The 18,604-nt window shown below is 40.6% G+C and overlaps 2 protein-coding genes across 4 annotated transcripts; both read left to right on the top strand.

The window, feature by feature from the left end:
- Positions 1-1,030: 1,030 nt before the first annotated feature.
- Positions 1,031-3,134, top strand: LOC112201818 (glutelin type-D 1). Its single transcript, XM_024342739.2, has 3 exons — positions 1,031-1,389; positions 1,870-2,587; positions 2,717-3,134. Exons 1-3 carry the CDS (start codon positions 1,194-1,196, stop codon positions 2,868-2,870), a joined length of 1,068 nt encoding a protein of 355 aa, XP_024198507.1. The 5' UTR covers positions 1,031-1,193; the 3' UTR covers positions 2,871-3,134.
- A 2,528-nt stretch (positions 3,135-5,662) lies between these two features.
- Positions 5,663-9,250, top strand: LOC112166154 (DNA repair protein RAD51 homolog 4). Of its 3 annotated transcripts, none has more exons than XM_024302928.2 (10): positions 5,672-5,930; positions 6,065-6,144; positions 6,238-6,353; positions 6,454-6,535; positions 6,955-7,089; positions 7,194-7,307; positions 7,390-7,471; positions 7,687-7,757; positions 8,089-8,238; positions 8,570-9,250. In XM_024302928.2, the coding sequence occupies exons 1-10, from the start codon at positions 5,843-5,845 to the stop codon at positions 8,600-8,602; spliced, it is 951 nt and encodes a 316-aa protein (XP_024158696.1). In that variant the 5' UTR covers positions 5,672-5,842; the 3' UTR covers positions 8,603-9,250. The 3 variants fall into 3 exon arrangements, with proteins under 3 accessions (XP_024158697.1, XP_024158696.1, XP_024158695.1); XM_024302927.2 differs by having other exon boundaries at positions 5,674-5,930; positions 7,384-7,471; XM_024302929.2 differs by lacking the exon at positions 8,570-9,250 and having other exon boundaries at positions 5,663-5,930; positions 7,384-7,471; positions 8,105-8,242.
- Positions 9,251-18,604: the final 9,354 nt, after the last annotated feature.

The following is an 18,604-nucleotide window of genomic DNA, read 5'->3' as shown; positions in this document are numbered from 1 at the left end:
TCATCAACCCTAATTGATCTCGATCTAGATGAGGATCTCAATCTAGATATGGATCTTAATCTCGTCTCTCTTCTATGTTCTCTCTCTCTCTCTCTCTCTCTCTCTCATTGTCATTTGTCTGCGGGATTCCCCAAGGATGCATGGAGGTGTTTAAGCTTAAGTCTTGTTCAGTGTCCTCCCCTTTCTCTTAGTGGTGGCGGTGAGACCAAATGATGGCTGAAAGTCTGAAAGTCGACATTGGAACTTACAAAAACGGAGAGGAAACAGAGAGGACACATGTATGAGACTGGGGGAATCTCGCACTATCTTCCTCTGTTATGTGTCAAAATATAGATTTAGGGACATTTTCGTCAATAGAAAAAGAATAGGTCCCGAGCGGATTTTTCTCGACCGCATGGGCCAAGATCACCGCAAGGAAATGTGCTTCTTGGATTTGGCGCAAGGGAATAATTGGGCTGTGTTTGTAGTTTTAGGTAATTTGCTAAATATTAAACTATAAGGATTTTATTATATAAAAAAATGCAGAATAATTGAAATTATATGATAATTGTGTGGACTAATTACCTTTATTCCGTTAAAAGAATTAAATTTTTTAGGCATAATTTTATAAATTCATTAAAAAAACCAGTGGAAGCCCCCCCTAGGCCACAATTGGCATCATCGTACGTGTACATCTTTACGTTTAACAATTCAGGAAAAATGAAAACTTAATTTCTCAAAATTGGGGTGCATTGTGAAAGAAAAAGAAAACTATATACACTAGGGTGCAAAATAAAATTAACCCTATTACATTTTTTTTTTTTTGGGTCTGAATTAAAGACACTGAGATGGAAAACAAGTGATATGTGACTGAAAGAGTTTATGTACAACTGTCCTATAACTCCTACTACTAGTTCTTCTTCAACAAATCTCCTTCCACTCCGGATCAAAAACATTTACTGACCGAGTAAAAAAGTTACTAGTCAAATCACCGTATGTTATCCTCAATTCAATCCGAAATTAATCCACTTCCTAATCAGATTCCATAACAGATCACCTTTGCTTGGTACACTTCCTTCTCAATACTCCTATATATGGATACCCCAAACACAACGCATTTCTCATCCCTCACACATTGTGCTTGATACAGTGGTACTATCACTTTCCTCTCGTTCTGGGTTTTTTGGTTTCAAGGTTAAAGAAAATTTGTGAAGATGGATATTGATCTTGCACCAAAGTTGGCCAAGAAGGTTTATGGAGGAGATGGAGGTTCTTACTTTGCTTGGTGCCCATCGGAGCTTCCCATGCTCCGTGAAGGTAACATCGGCGCTGCCAAGCTCGCCCTTGAGAAGAACGGCTTTGCTCTCCCCAATTACTCTGATTCTGCCAGAGTTGCTTATATCCTGCAAGGTATTGTTTTCTAGTGCTTTCTGAATTGTTATTACGATTCAATTAGTTTATAACTGTTGATGATACCGTTTGAAAGTTCATGATCGGCTTTATGGTATGTATTTGTTTTTGTTGAATCATGAAATTCATAGATGAGTGTAGATCAAATAGGATCAAATGGGGGTTTTTTTTTTTATAATTTATATATATATATATATATATTTTAATATCAATTAACATGTGGGATTGTGAATGTTTTATAATAACTGATGATGTTTGATCTCGTGGGGTTTTTTAATCAAATGATCATGTGGGTTTCTTTGGATTTTCTGAGTGTTTCTGAATGAGATTGCAATTTATAATTCTAGTAAAGAGCTACTATGGAAGAGTTTAATAAATCATAGTCAATCATATTCTAAGGTAATGGTTTTGTGGCCACTAAGGTCCTCTACAAATCTATGATATTGTAACTATGGAATTTACTTTTATTTTCTTATTCAGGAAGTGGTGTTGTTGGAATTGTCCTCCCGGAGAAGGAAGAGAAGGTTCTTCCAGTGAAGAAGGGTGATGCCATTGCCCTCCCTTTCGGAGTTATCACTTGGTGGCACAACAAGGAGGACACTGAGTTTGTAGTTCTTTTCTTGGGTGATACCAAAACAGCTCACAAAAGGGGTGAGTTCACCAACTTCTATCTCACTGGTACTAATGGCATTTTCACTGGTTTCTCAACTGAGTTTGTCGGCCGAGCATGGGATTTGGAGGAGAGTGTTGTGAAGACTCTTGTTGGCAAGCAAAGCGGTCAGGGCATTGTTAAGTTGGGGGCATCTAATTTGCCTGAGCCAAAGAACGAGCATAGAGATGGGATGACATTGAATTGCGAAGAAGCTCCCTTAGATGTTGATATCAAGGGTGGTGGAAGAGTTGTTGTTTTGAATACTAAGAACCTTCCTTTGGTCGGAGAGGTTGGGCTTGGTGCAGATCTGGTTAGGTTGGACGGAAGTGCCATGTGCTCCCCTGGGTTTTCTTGTGACTCTGCATTGCAGGTGACTTACATTGTTAGAGGCAGTGGCCGTGCCCAAGTTGTTGGTGTTGATGGGAAGAGGGTCTTGGAAACAACCGTCAAAGCTGGTAACTTGTTCATTGTTCCTAGATTCTTTATTGTTTCAAAAATTGCTGATCCAGAAGGCTTGGAATGGTTCTCCATCATCACTACTCCCAAGTAAGTCCTTTTCACATTCTCAGATTTTGTTGGTTCCGTCTCCAATCACCTTATACTTGCATGCAAGTTCCAAATTTCTTTGGTTGAAGTTAAAAAAAAATTGCTAATGTATTTATTACTTTGCTGCAGCCCGATCTTCACCCACATGGCTGGAAGTATTGGTTGTTGGAAAGCTCTATCTCCGAAGGTGCTCGAGTCTTCTTTCAATGTGGATTCTGATACCGAGCAACTTTTCCGTTCAAAGAGGACTTCGGATGCAATCTTCTTCCCTCCACCAAAGTGAACAAATTAGCTTGCCTTTGCTAGTTTCTTTAGCCAAATAAAGGTTTTCTGCTCTCTTTTGCCCTTCCTTTGTTATCGGTGGAGATGTTAGCTGTGATGGTTTGCAACTGGATTTTTCATAAGAGTTAATATTAGTGGCTTTTATACTGGTCACATTGCCTATACGATCTCGAGCAACTTTCTGCAATCTATACGTTGTGCTGCATCTGTTGTTCTCTGTAGTTCTAATCCTTGGCTTCTAGTACCAATGAGTTTGCGAAGATTAGAGTTTGGGAAGATTATTCAATGCCCTAGTTCTTGAATTTTCATATCTCGAACCTTCTCACGATAAAGCGATTTTATCTCTGATTAATCATTTTCCTAAACTTATTTAGAGTAATAGTAAATAACCGTAACATTACGGGAGTCATTTACAAAGTGAATCATTACCTAATTAGCTACAATACGATCTTGCAGAGTCAACAATTAGCAGATTGCTTGACGTTTCTAAACCAAATTAACTGCCAAAGACCCTCGATGGCAATGATCACGAGCACAGAGATCGTACAATGACTCAAATCCCAAGTCCCAAATCCCAAATTATGGGAACATAAGCAAAGTACAAACCAAACCAGTAGTAGACCACTTGATGTTGCTAAATCGAAGACCACCATTATCATGTCTCAAATACTGTTATCTAAAGGGCATCTTCCAACCTTTTAGTCAAAAACCATAGTCATTTCATGAATTTGACATTTTTAGTGTTATTACTATTCATTCAGATTTTGCATTTCCAACTCTCTTTAATAAAAAGTTATAGCATAATCTCAATAGATCATGGAGCTCACCTCCTCTCCCTTCTTCTCCATTTTGGCTTTGGTTCGATAAAACTTAGTCAAAATGACTAAGTTTTTGACTTAAGGGTCATTTTGACTACATTTTCTATTGGGTTGGAGATACTGGACTTGAATTGGGGAAGCCGAAATGACTTTTGACACTAGAATTTCAGATGCCCTTAGAGGACTTGAATAATCAAACCAGAATATGGCGGTATCCAACTAGCACCAAAATTTTGGCCCATCAACTCAACATATAGCAGCAAAGTAGCCCACAAATATAGGCCGTCAACTTCTCATGAAACGACCAGACCAAAGGAAGGACTAAAATAAGTTGGCCCAACTGCCACCATAAGCCACCAAATCGCTGGTGATGAATCAACTTCTATGTAATTAAAAAAAAAAAAAAAAGTAATCTCAATAACATCAATATCGAAATTATCTTGCAATGTTCACAATTTTTTCGTTCATAATGACTTCTAATTGAAAACTAGTTCGTTGGAAAAGGTATGGAAAAAAAAGAAAGAAACAAAAACAATTTTTTTTTAAAAAATTGTGTATTAGTCTTGGTTAGTTTTTAGTAGTTTCGTTTTGTTTTGTTTTTTTTTGAGTCAAGCTCCAGGGGTGAAATAATATATTTATCACAAGCCAAAATATGTTGTTACACATCCTTCCACTGCCATTTAAGGACATAGACAGACAAGAAGATAGTGGTACATAGAAATATACAAACTCATTGTACATTCAAATACGTAGAAGTAGCGGTGATCCTCCATTTATACTACTCTGGAGGCACTAGAAATTAATGTTCCTAATACAAGAAAATTATTGTAATTAAACAAAAGCAAAAAACATAGGGTTCGGCCAAGGACTAAAGCCCTAGCCCAAAAAGTTGTTTGTATGTTTTGAGTTTTAAGATACTGTCTAATGAGAAGTGAAATATTTAGGAGAAACTTGTCTTTGGGCTTCTCATTGGGATTTGTGCCTCAAAGCATAAATTCATGTAAAATTTAGATTCGAGCACACCTTAATTTTCTTATACTAAATCGACCACAACTTTTTCTAGAAAAATGATATTCACAAGTCATAAAGGTTTATAAAAACTTAAAAAGGTCCATGGCTAGATCTGTAAGTTAGGCGAATGTGAGTTGGAAACTTAAAAAAGCCTAGCATCCTCTTGTGAAAAAAGCCTTTTTGGTGAGAGGTTTATCTAAAGGGTGAGGCTATTGCCACCCTACAATTTTCTTTGTTCACCCTACTTGCTCATTACACCCTACAATTTAATTACAATTATTAGATTTACTTATCCAACCCATTTCTCTTTCTAAGAATATCCTCCATCATATAAAAAAAAATTTTGTTTAACGAAAATTTCTCATTTAATTTATATCAATTAAAAAGACGTCCTAAAATATATTAAAATTTCCTTATAAAATTATAATTTGATTTACTTCTATTTTTTTATTTTTTCCATTCAGTTTCAATGTTCGTTTATTTCAATCCATATTAAAAAATTAGTAAGTGCTACTATGAGCAATGAAAAAAATATTGATTTTTTTTTCGTGTTTTAAATTTTTTACTTTCGGTGTTTCTAAAAGTATTATAAAGATTTTGATGAAGTTAACACTAATGGTTTTGTGAATTGAATAACAAATTAACGATGAGGACGCAACAAAAAGATAAAAAAGAAAATTGTAATAAATTGAAATTTGGATGGAGAAGGTGAAGATTAACGTTATCAGAATTTTGTATTTAATTAGTTATGTATTTAGTTTTCCTTAAAGATTTAAATTTAAGAAAATTAGTGTACTTATTAGTCATTTTGCATTTGGGTAATATAATCTTTTAATAATTCAAATATTTGTAGGGTGAACAAAGAAAATGGTAGGGTGGCAATAGCCGCACCCTTATCTAAATTAGTTTCGCAGAGTGATATCACATTTTGTCATAATTTCAAAAAAGAATTAGCTAAGAAAACGTAGAAAACGTCTTCAATTATTTTCTTCTTAAAGAAACCGATGCAAAGATCAGACAAAACGCTGACCTCGCTGCGTTTCGCCCAGGAGAGCTTAGAAACGCGGTCAGCAAGTACCCAAAACGCTCATTCGAACTGAATTCCTACTTGAAACGACTTCGTAGAAAGAAGAGGGTAAAAGAAATGGCACCCTTCAAAGCTCTGGAGCTAGAGTACCCAATAATCGACTCCAATTTCCAGACTTTTTGCGCCTCACATGGCATTCTCTCAGGTTAGCAAGTTCTATAATTTGCTCCAATGCCAATAAACTACATACAAATATCTTCTTGGGTCTCCTGGGTTTCGATAGAATATGAAGAAAAACAAGTTAAATTTTCTGACTTTTTTTTTTCTGCTTTACTGCAGTGGAAGATTTCCTCATTCACGACCTGTATGAGTTGGCTGCGTTTGCAAAACAACAGCCCACCTCGGAAAAACTAGAGCAGGTTTACATATGAATACCACACATTCATGTTCTATGTTCAGTTCATCAAATGGCTTTGTATAATTGTATGACATTGTTATGTTTGGGCTATCAGGGCATTACCCAGATCCTATCTATTATTGATGAGCAGCACCAACCATGGGTGAATGGTATGGAACTTTTAGATGATACTCTACATAGGAAACATGTAGTTCCAACTGGGTGTGAAGGGTATGTTTAATTTTCCCAAAAAAGACTGACATATTCATTTTACTGCTGTTAGTAATGGTAAATGTAGATTTGTAATGTTTCTTGGGTATCCGTGAAGCAGGGTTGATTTGTTACTGGGAGGTGGATTACATGAGGGACAATTAACTGAACTTGTTGGGCCGTCATCTTCTGGTAAAACGCAAGTTAGTAACTTGCCTTGTTCAAAAATTATGAGTTGATGATGGCAGTGATTTGAAATTTTTGATTTACATATCACAATCATTTGTTGGGGTTTGGTTCATTACTTTCTTAAGAACACTGCTATGCTTACTTCTTGATCAGACTGTTGAAAAGTTATATAAGTTTGTGATAATTTCAAAATTTCAGTTCATAGGTCACATTCTTTTTTTTTTCTTCTTTTTTTTTTTGGGTTTTGTTGTCATTACTTAAGAACACTGTGCTACAGTGCTAAGCCTACTTTGTGATCACCTAAAAACCACTTACTCTTCACTAATTCGATATTGAATTATAGTAATGTGAAGAGAGATTTCATGATATTATGATACAGATAATCCACAAGTACACGTTCTGAAAGTGTGTGCCAATTCTTGGTTATGTTCAGGTCTGCCTGCTTGCTGCCTCATATCTTGCATCAAAGCACATGGGTACTGTTGTATACCTAGACACAGGAAACTCTTTCTCCACCCAACGAATTGCAGAGTTTGTTGGTCGATTCTCTAACCACATGTTTAGTCAGGTTATACCATTACTTTTGAGTACTGTTTCTTTCTTTTGTTTGTTCTCATTAGCTGTTTTACTCAAATTGACAACTATAGTCTCTGATTTTTGTCCTGATTGTAGGCAGGCCATAGGAATTTTCAGAAAGTAATGAACAACATCTTGTGCCATTCCGTGTTTGACATCTTTACAATGTTCAATGTGTTACATCAGCTGGAGTTCAATATGAAATCTCAGGTTTGCACTGACATGAGGCCTTTCCTTCCTGTTTCTTAGTAGACTTTCTTATATTTACCATACGAACTGGTTCCAGCTGCAGAAAGGAGGGCAGGTGCGGTTGCTTATTGTTGATTCGATCTCTTCACTAATTACCCCAATTCTTGGGAATATAGGTTCACAGGGTATTACATCATAGTATCCAAATAACAGTTTGTTTTTTTTGTTTTTTTGTTATTTTTTTTTAAATTCAATATCAATCTTATGATTTTTATCTCATCTTTCCTCGTGTCTTATTGGTGGATTTTTCTTTCATTCTCAAGGATTTTTCTACTGTTTTAGTGATTTTATTCTCATTTAAGTGTCATATAAGCCTAAAAATTGAGCTCATTGGTGATAGGACGTGCTTTGATGACATCTGCTGGATATTTGTTAAAGAAATTAGCACATGAGCATAATATTGTGGTACTGGTAAGTTTCTTTTGAAACCATGATACACATAATTATCAGTTCAAAATAATTCTGTCGGCTTTTTTGCAACTTCACCTTCATATAGTATACATGTAAACATTTTTCATAGCTTGGATTGGTCTCCGTTTCAACTCAAGCATTATGCATCCCCATTATCATTTTGTTCATCATAGGATTTAATTGAGTGCAAAAGAAACTTGAAATTGAATTCAGTATATGCTCTTAGACATGATAGTATATTGAATTTGAAAGTGTTATTGAATAGGAGTTTTAGGTTATACTTTTTCATTTGCAATAAGCCAATAACTCTGTAAATGGACTAAATGTGAAGGTGACCAATCACACAGTAGGTGGAGAGAGAGGTATTCCAAAACCAGCTCTTGGCCAGATCTGGAAGACCGTTGCACATGTGAGGCTTCTGCTTTCCGCTGACCATGGAAATGATACCCGGAGTATTTCTGTGCTAAAACACCCATCTATGGTACATTATCCCTTATCCACATTCTATCACAATCCTGAGTAAATTACTTTTCTGCACAGCTGTACGTGCTCAAATCTTTAGCTCCATCTATGTCAAATAGTTTCTTCTTTTTCACTTGGAGATCAAAGCTGTAGCCTGATTCTGTCAATGCAGTACACAGCTGATACTTTCTCCTCCAAAAAGTTTCTTCTTCTTTGGCACCGTAGTCTCACAATTGACAGTGTTTTGTCCAAAAAAAAAAAAAAAAAAAAAAATTCTACTGCACATTACCAATGTAGTTTCAGAACCTTCTTGTTGGTTTTCTGTTTAATTTGTTGTCTTAATTTTTCAGGCTTCTGGCAAGGTTGCAAGGTTTAGAGTGTAGGAAGAATAGCATACATGCAATATATTAGGAAGAGTGAATCATTGAGAATTCAAGCTGTTCTTTAAGAGGAGCTGTTAGCAGCCGTAATATAATTTCTCTTTCTGCGGTAGAGATTCTGACCATCAATTAACTAGGAACCAGCCTGGCCCTTATTACACCAATTAGTTCCCATCTTGAGAACGCACATCAGCTCAGGGTTTCTAAATGCCCCTAACTATTGAATCAATATATTCAGCATCCAAGACAGTTCCGGTTTTCTTATTTGGTCAAAAGTGCAACCATCTTTTGAAGAAGCAGGAGACTAAATTCTACATACTCTGTTGTCTTATAGCAATACTTCTGTGCTGTCATGAACGTGGTGAGCCCTCATGAGCTCAGCTAGCTTTATATGCAGCTGCAGTTAGAATATTGTTAGTTTACATAGTTTAATTTCTCTGTATTAGTAGATTCCTCACCCAGAGCAGTTGCAATATTTTATTATTATTTTTTTACTGGCAACGAATGTATCCCCCATGATCAGAATATATTTGCTAACTTTGAACAGAGTGCTATTATTAAAGTTGGTAGCAGTATTGTCATACAGTTAGTAAACAGCTCAAATTTTGAGATATTCTGGAATATTTTTGGAAATGAGATTTTTTTTCTAAAGGAATTTGTGCTCGTACTAATTTCCGGGTTTGGTTCTGAATCTGAGAATATTTGGCGTGCGGGGTCACGTCACTTGAATATACTTATTGTTTTCTCGTGAGATATTGGGAAAGCTTTATGGATTTACTGGTTTTCGATTGTTTTTCCTCACCATTCTCGGGTCATTCGATTAGGTCTCCTCCTCACTACTTTGTGTTTGTGAGTGGCAGTCGAGGTGATTTATTCTCCTCCTCACGTGAATGGTAGTCGAGGTTATTAGTTCTCCTCCTCATACAATCTATGTGTGAGTGGCAATCGAGGGTAGGTAGAGCCTGAGGGGCTCGTTTACCCGTATGGTGAAATCTCTTCCCAATATCCTTTTATTTGTTACTTGACTAGCGGGGTTAGTCCGATTCTCTTAGCCAGCGAGGACTGGTATGTTTTCACGAGACTCTGAGTTTTAAAGACATACGTTTTATAAACGTTGCATGCATCGAGTTTTATGAATTTAAATCCGTGGGAAAGTAATACAACTTCTGTTCTTTTAAATTATTTATTTAGTTGTTTATTTTTGTCCACTCACGCTGACGTGTTTTTCCAATTACTTTCCCCTGGGCCCTTCGGTTTCAAATGCCCAGTTTGCAGGCGAAATTAGTTGAGGTCGGGCGTACATTGGAGTTGAGGCATAGTCAACAGCATGGCTTCCGCGTTTTTCTTTGATTTAGGTTTTCCTTGACTACCCTTGCTATTAGAATTGCTCTGATCACCTAAGGAATTATGTTATTTAAGTTGTATTTTGTGTTATGTGAATTGGGATGATGTTGATTTGGGGAGCAGGGTTGCTCGAGGAGCATAAGGATGAATTGTTTTAGGAGTGTAAATGTTTTTCTATAGGTTTTGGCTAGTCCATTTTAGAGGAAGTTCCGCCAAATTTTTTATAGAATTTCTTCTAAGGTGGGCCCCGCAGGACTGCTTCGGATTTCGGGGTGAAATCCGGGGCGGGTCCTGTCTAACACCATCACAGGTGTTAAAAGGACTTTGTTCAATGATAAATCAGCTTACTTGTGGCATTGGAGACTAGACCACATTTCAAAAGAAAGACTGCAAATATTAGGAAAGAACAAAACACTTCCAGAACTAGACTTTTCATACCTAGCAAACTGCATTGAATGTTTTAAGGGTAAAATGACAAACTTAAGAAAAAAGACTGCTAGCTGAAGTGAAAAACTGCTAGAGTTAATTCATACAAATATATGTGGTCCCTTCAGGCATAGAACAATATGTGGAAATGTTTATTTCATTACATTCATAGATGACTATTCAAGGTACTGTTACATCTACCTATTGTCAGAAAAATCACAGTCACTTGAGGCATTTAAAATTTTCAAAACTGAAGTTGAACATCAACTAGAAATGAAAATTAAGACTGTGAGGTCTGATAGGAGGGTGAATTTTATGGTAAATATACTGAGCAAGGACAACAAAAGGGTCCATTTGCTTTATATATGTAGGATGTAGGTATAAAAGCTCAATATACAACACCATACAATCCCCAATAGAATGGTGTTGCAGAGAGAAAGAATAGAACTCTGTTGAATATGATAAGAAGTATGATGTGTACTTCTGAGTTGCCAAAAATATTTTGGGGAGAAGGTTTAAGAACTGCAAACTATCTTTGCAATAGGTCCCCAAGCAAATATGTGGATAAAACACCATTTGAGTCTTGGTGTGGTAGGCAACCTAGTCTGCATCATTGCCATGTATGGGGTTGTAAAGCTGAGGCAAGAATTTACAATCCCAATTTAGAAAAACTTGACCCTAAATCTGTAACTTGTCATTTTATAGGCTAATGTGAAAAATCTAAAGGTTATAAACTCTATGAACCTCACTACTCACCTAGAATTTTTGAAACTCATCAGGTTAAATTTCTGGGGGAGAGTATTTGCAATACAAAATTTGAAGATTTAACTGATGATTTTGAGGAAATTGTAGAAAGTGAGGATACAGAAATAGAAATGCCAAACTTTAAAAATAATGCAGAAACTGAAAGTGTAGTTCACAATGAAGCAGATGGTGAATTAGAACTTGAAAACCAAAATGTTGAAGTGGCTGAACCTATACCAGATCAAAATGTTCCTGAACCTCAACAAAATGTAGCTGAACCTAGAAGATCACAAAGAACTAGGAAGCCAACTTTTGGTGGTCAAAATGATATTTATGAGGTTTATCTGCAAGAAGTTGAGTGCACTTTAGCAGATGATAATGACCCTGTAAATTTTAAGCAAGCTGCAGAAAGTAATGAGTCAAAAAAATGGAAGAAAGCCATGGATGCAGAGCTTGAATCCATGTATAATAATGAAGTGTGGGAGCTTGTGAAGCTAGATCCAAATCACAAGCCTATAGGCAGTAAGTGGGTGTTCAAAACTAAGAGAGATGCCAAGGGAAATATTGAGAGACATAAATAAGCAAGGCTTGTGGCTAAAGGGTTCACACAAGAGGGTATATATTTTACAGAAACATTTTCACCAGTTTCAACTAAGCACTCTTTTAGAATCATAATGGCTTTTGTAGCTCACTATGATATGGAGTTACATCAAATGGATGTAAAAACAGCCTTCTTAAATGGTGAACTTGAGGAAGTGATATACATGTCACAGCTAGAAGGCTATATTGAAACTGGAAAAGAAAACTTGGTCTGTAAGCTTAAGAAATCTATATATGAACTTAAACAGGCATCTAGACAATGGTATAGAATATTTGATTCTGTGGTTGCATCTTTTGGTTTTACAGAAAATCTAGTAGATGAATGTGTTTATCTTAAAGTTGTTGGAAACCAGTTTGTTTTTCTTATCCTATATGTAGATGACATTCTCCTTGCTAGCAGTAACATTAAGTTACAGAAAGATACCAAAATATTTCAGTCAAAATTTTTTGATATGAAGGATCTGGGAGAGGCTTCTTATGTATTAGGAATTGAGATAAAGAGAGACAGAGCACAAGGTTTATTGGGATTATCTCAACAAGCCTACATTTCAAAAATACTTCAGAAATTTGATATGGCTACTTGTGCTCATGGGGAGGTTCCAATATCTAAGGGAGATAAATTAAATAAGGATCAATACCCTAAAACAAGTGTTGAGAAAAGGGAAATAGAGTCTATACCATATGCTAGATTAGTTGGCAGTCTCATGTATGCACAAGTGTGCAATAGGCCAGATTTATCCTTTGCAGTTGGCATGTTGTATAGATTTCAATCTGATCCTGGACACAAGCATTGGACTGCTGGCAAAAATGTATTGAGATACCTACAGAGGACTAAGAGTCACATGCTTGTGTATAAGCGTGTGAAGAAACTTAAACTTGTAGGCTTCACAGACTCAGATTTTGCAGGCAATTATCCTGCATCAATGAAGTACTTGTGGCTATGTATATATGTTGGCAGGTGGTGCAGTGGCTTGGAAAACAATGAAACAATCATTGATAGCCACATCCACCATGCAAGCAGAAATTATAGCTATATATGAAGGTGTATGTGAAGGCCTATAGATTAGAAACTTTCTTTTGGAAACAAAGATTTTAAGTAATCTTGTTGATGGAAAGCTGAAAGTTTATTGTGATAATGTAGCTGCTGTATTCTTCAGTAAGAATAGCAAAAGGTCCAATAATTCAAAACATATAGACTTGAAGTTCTACAATGTGAGAAAGAGGGTAAAAGATGGAGAGATTGAAATAGTTGCCATTAGCACAGATGCACAGCTTGCAGACCCTTTTACCAAGGCATTACCAGTTTCAGTTTTCAAGAATCATGTTGAAGACATGGGAATTCTCTCTAGTTTAGACTCTTGAGTTCAGAAAGAGCAAAAGTCATAAAGATTATGTTTTCAGTTTCTTAGTTTGAAAGTTTCAATTTTATTTCAGTTTGCAGTTCATGTAAGAAACAATATGTATTCATATTTTGGTCAAATGAATAAAGCTTGAGGTATTTCCAGATATATTGTTTCACAGCTTGATCTTATTTTGAAAATATTTGATTGCTACTATTTTAGTTTTGTTGATTATCAGTGGATGGAAATATACATATATTAAGTAAGAGGCAAACATGCAATCCACTGGTGCTTAAGTAAATAATGTTTGCATTATGATTTTGATATTCAAAATTTTTAGTTGGACTATAATCAAGTGTTGACTGCAGAATGACATACTTTACCACTTGATTTCATCATATCAGTTTTGTAGTTCATGTGAGATGCAGATGTTATCATTGGTAATTTGGAACAAATATGTTTACATAAGCATGTTTATTTCCAAGTTCTATTTTAGCTGCTGCGTTCTTGATAGAAACTGAATGGATCTTGAGAAACCATATATTTCAGTGCATACTTTGGCTATTTTCTGGAATGAGTCTTGGTTCAGTTGTTATGTAGACAATATTGGTCCAAAGGGGAGATTGTAAAATATTATTTGGACCTAATATTATCTACATTAAGTAAATAACAAACTGATTAAACTTATTACAATAAATGAGAAATATATGAATTATCTACCTAGACACCTAATGAGCTTTGGTATGTCACTTATATGGTTAGGAATCCATTTTGATAAAGATAAATATCTGTTGATATCTAAAAGTCTAGCGGTAGCTAGACCCTAGCTAACGCTGATCCGGTGAGCGGATCGGTACTTGTGTTGTTCTCAAAGCTCCCGTTACCTGTCAAGTGAAATACAATGGGCGTCAGAGGGAGACCGCGCCGGGCGGTCTTCTGCTCTCCGATGCCTAAGTTAGTCAATGTATTTGTGTTGACAAAGTAACAGTAGATAAGTATTGAATGCGTCATTAATGAGGAGAGAGGAGAGAACCTTTTATAGGTGAGGAAGAGGTTGATCTTCTCTTTGTTTTTGATGTGGGACTGATATGTTTCAGTTCCCAGTTTCAGAAGCTTCTGATACCATCTTGGCGTGGCGCGTGGCGGCGCGTCGGCGGTGATCTGGAGGTGGTCTGACGCTGAGGCTGTAGCCTGCCTGGCGGTGTGTCTGCATGTCATTCCTTTAGTTGGAATTAGTACCTTTGGCGGTACAACGAGCGTGGCCCATTATAGCTAATTATGTTTGCAAATGTGCATGTATGTACAAGTCCCCCAAGTCCCCAGTCAAGGAGGGCAATCTTGGTTGGGGAGTTGTTCGGCGGTTTGAAGCGTTTTCTTCTGCTAGACTTGCAAGAGCATAATTAGCGTCAGTGCGTTGTCAACCGTTGGTTTTACTGAGCAAACGCTTTATACCCTTTCGGGTGGGCCCCTGCTGGGCCCCCCAGGGAGTCCCCCACTCCCCGGCTAAGATAGACCTCCGGATGGTCGACAAGTTGTTTGTTGAGGGGGAGCTGCACGGAGCAGAGGGTGTTGGGTAGCGAGCCCAACGTTTAGCACCCAGATGACGGGGGTCAACGTGCCTGATCAGGGCCGTCGTAGACTGTTGACTAGTCCCCGTGTCCCGTAGGGACGGTCTGACGGTAACGCCGCGTGGCGGACGTTGTCAGAGAGGCGTGGCCTTGGGATACGCGTTTAGGCGGATATCCTCCCGCTAAATGTAGCAGGAAGCAGTGTCCGGCAGACGTGCCTGGCGGTATTTTGTTTGAACGACATTGCGTTTAAACAAAGCACGCAGTTTGCAAGATGAAAGTGGGTTCCGCCAGAGGTGTACAGCGGAAGATACCTGGCTTGCAGGACGGTATAGGGAGAAGTTCTGCTGGCGGAGTTTTTCTCAGCGGAGATTTCGTCTCTTGGAAGATAACAAGTGAGAAGTTCCGCTGGCGGGGTTTCACTCAGCGGAGACTTCATCACTTGGAAGATAACAAGTGAGAAGTTCCGCTGGCGGGGTTTCGCTCAGCGGAGACTTCATCACTTGGAAGATAACCAGTGAGAAGTTCCGCTGGCGGGGTTTCGCTCAGCGGAGACTTCATCACTTGGAAGATAACCATTGAGAAGTTCCGCTGGCGGGGTTTCGCTCAGGGGAGACTTCGTCACTTGGAAGATAACAAGTGAGAAGTTCCGCTGGCGGGGTTTCGCTCAGTGGAGACTTCGGACGGTATTGTGAAGTCGTCCCCGTGGTGGTTAACACGCGTCGAACCCATAGAGGGTTAGCGTGCGTAGGCTTGTCTCCTAAGCCTGTCCGTCTTCTTGCACTTAATGATAGTAAATGTGGGTTTCGTAACCGAGGTGACGCCTCGGGTACTCCGGAGAGTGAGTAGAGACTTACGACACGTGTACGGCTGGTATGTGATGTCGTTATGAAGCGGACGGCTTAGGACGCGTTGACGCTGACATAAAAGGAGGGGGAGGAACCTTGGGAGATTTCACCACTTTGTGAAAATTTGAAAACCTAGTCATCGTCTTCAAGCTCTGTTTGTCCGAGACCGAAGAAAGAGTTTGCCGAAGCTTGGGTATACCGTTCCCGGAGAGACGACGATCGCAGCCCCCTAAGATTACTGTGCACCACTGTGTCGTAGACTTCATCACCGAGGTTGGTATCTGGATTTCCCCCCTTTTTTTTTTTTTGTTTCAGTGGGTCTGCTATTTTCTGGGTCTTGTTTTTGTCTTTCTGGGATGATTGCTGGTTTTGTTGGGCGTGTTCTGAGGTGTAAAATGAGATTTTGGGGGGAAGGGGGGGGGGTTGAATTATGGTTGGCAAAGCGTTAGTGCTTAGGGATTTAGATGGCCGAATCTGGGTTGAGTGTGTTTGTTCGTATTTTGGCATTTTCTGGGTTTTGTTCTTGATGCCCTTGGCTATAATTGATGTAAGAATAGGCTAGATCTGTGTTTGTGCTAACTGATGTGGGTTTTAGGGTTTGGGATGGCTAATGTCATAGAGATTTCGAGCAGTGAGGATTCCGGGTCTGACGTGTCGTTCAGCGCGGCGGATAGGATTTTTATTGATTCGTTGCGTCCGTCTGCCCATGCAGGAACCTCACTGCCAGAACCGCTAGAAGTTGAGCCACTACAGACCATCCCCTGGGAAGTAGCTATGGGTCGTGGTTCGCGTCCAAAGAGCTCAATGGCGGGTGAGGCCGCTGCTGCCAAAGCTAGGCACGATGAGCGTTTGGCGAGCAACAGTGCTGCTAGCGGCTCCGCTGGAGAAGGAGAAGTAGCGGGGCAGAATGCTGAGTCGGCGTGGTTCCTCTCGGATGGCACCGCCGTCGACGAGGCAGGAGGGCGGATGGATGCCGCTGCTGTTAACCGAATGAAGCAGACGTTCCGGTTGCCGGGCTCTGTGAAGCTGCGCCCGCCGACAGCGGATGGGAAGGCCTCGATTCTCCCGGCGGGATTTGCTGCCGTTCATGAGGCGATATTCCGCCAAGGAGTGACATTCCCGCTAGTGCCAAATCTCCAAATCCTGGTGTGCGAATTTGGCCTTGCCTTTGGTCAGATTTGCCCCAACATGTGGTGGTTGATGTTGGCCATGAACTCACTTTGGCGGTTGTCCGGGTGCGAGGGGCCTACTGTGGCGGAAGTGCTTCACTTCTATGAGCTGGTGTACGTGAAGCGCCGAGGTTGCAAAGGGCAAGTGAACTTGAGCCGCCGGCAGGGAGCGCCCAAGCTGATCGAGAATCTAAGGGACTCAATGTCCTACTGGCGGGGGACCTTCTGCGTCGCCACAGAGGGTTGGGAGTATCATGCCAGGTCGAACGAGGAAGGGCCGACATTTAGGATTAAGTCGGAGTTCCAACCCATTCGAGGTTGGTAACATGTTTCCGCTGAATGTAGTTGGCGGGTTCACGTATTTGCACTTGTATTCTCACTAACGATTACCGTTTTTGTGCAGCGGGACTGCGGTACACGCTAACGGGCGAAGAAGAGTGTCACGTAGCGAGGATCAGAGGTTGCTGGCGGAACCGCAACTTGCTGGATTTCCGACTTCTGACCGGTTGGGAGTTGCTAGTCGACCAGCGGTTAACGCGTTCCATTGGTGAAAAAAAATCTCAGCCAAGCCGTTTTCTCTTTTTTTTTTTTTTAGGTGTGATCCGGACTGACTGGTAGTTTTTTTTTTTTTTTTTTAGAAACCCCGCCGGGTAATAAATCAAGTCGCGACGCTTTTGAAAAGGCCATGGACCGCGCGGAGATAGACAACTTTCTGGAGGCCATGTACGCCGAGGGGCTGGCGGCCCAGCAGACGCTGGTGAACCCCGAGACATTGGCGCTGAGTCAGTCCGAGGTTCCTATGGTGCTGCCTATGCCGCACCACTCCCATCTTGGTGAGGATGGTCTGCCGGTAGTGCAGGCGGGGACCGAAGCGGCTGGCGGGGAGAGGGGAAGCGTTGCAGCTGGGCAACAGAAGGAGCGGATGCCTGCCCACAGGCGTGGCCCTCAAAAGGGGAAGGTGGTGCAACCGGTGGATAGTGTCATTGTGACAAGGGAGGAGCCGCCAGTGAGGGTGACGAGGACCGCCGCCGGGACCCAAAAGGCGCTGGAGAGAAAACGCCGGCAGGTTGATTCTCCTGACGAGGAAGAGGGAGAGGAGGTGGAGGTGATTGGGGCCCGCCGACAGAAGAAGGCTCGACAAGTTCCTTCGAAAACTGTTGCGGTGGAGGGAGAGCCGCCCGCCGTTAGTGAGCTGGACTCGTTTGCCGAGTATGCTGCGTTCATGACAGATGGTGAGCGGGAGTTCCTCTTCCATCTATGCGAACGGCTAGGGTTCGGCGGCCTAGCGGGTATCTCGCGCCCCACGGTAATTGACCAATCGCCTTTCAGCTCGGCGTTTGGTCAAATATCGGCGGGACTGCACGACATGTTCGTGGCGGCGTCGAAGCGGCCCCTGATTGAGGGGGAGCTCAGGGAGGAAATCCAAGGTCTGTAGAGGGAGTTGGCGGAGGCGAAGGAGCGACTGGCGGAGGTAGAGCGGGGGCTTGCCAAGGCGGAATGTGATTATGCCGACGTCCGCGGTAAGCTCAACGTAGCCATTGAGCGGGACTTGGAGAGGAATGAATATGTCTCCAAGTTGGAGCAAGACATCGTCCTGCTGCAGGAGCGGATAGCCGCCAAGGATAAAAAACTCATTATTGTGCAGCGGGAGTCCGCCGACAGAATGACTGAAGTGAAGCGGCTGGGGGGTGAGGTTACCCGGCTGAGGGCTGAAGGGAGTACCGCTGCGGCCGCCGCTGTTGAGGCGTTCAAGCAATCGGCGGAGTTTAAGAAGGCGATGACCGAGTCGGCGAAGGTTGGGGCCCGTGCAAACATAGACATGCTGAAGCGGAAGGGCGCCATTGACTTCGCCAAAGCGTCACAGCCTGACGCGCCGCCGGCTGAGAGTATCCTGCCGGAGACAGACGTCGTGCCTGCCCCAACTGGAGGTGGTCCGACGCTGAGGCTGTAGCCTGCCTAGCGGTGT

The sequence above is a fragment of the Rosa chinensis genome, chromosome 5 (genome assembly GCF_002994745.2).
Source record: "Rosa chinensis cultivar Old Blush chromosome 5, RchiOBHm-V2, whole genome shotgun sequence".
In the NCBI taxonomy this organism is placed as follows: Eukaryota; Viridiplantae; Streptophyta; class Magnoliopsida; order Rosales; family Rosaceae; genus Rosa; species Rosa chinensis.
The sequence above is the reverse complement of the archived record's forward strand: the minus strand, read 5'-3'. Positions and strand labels throughout refer to the sequence as shown.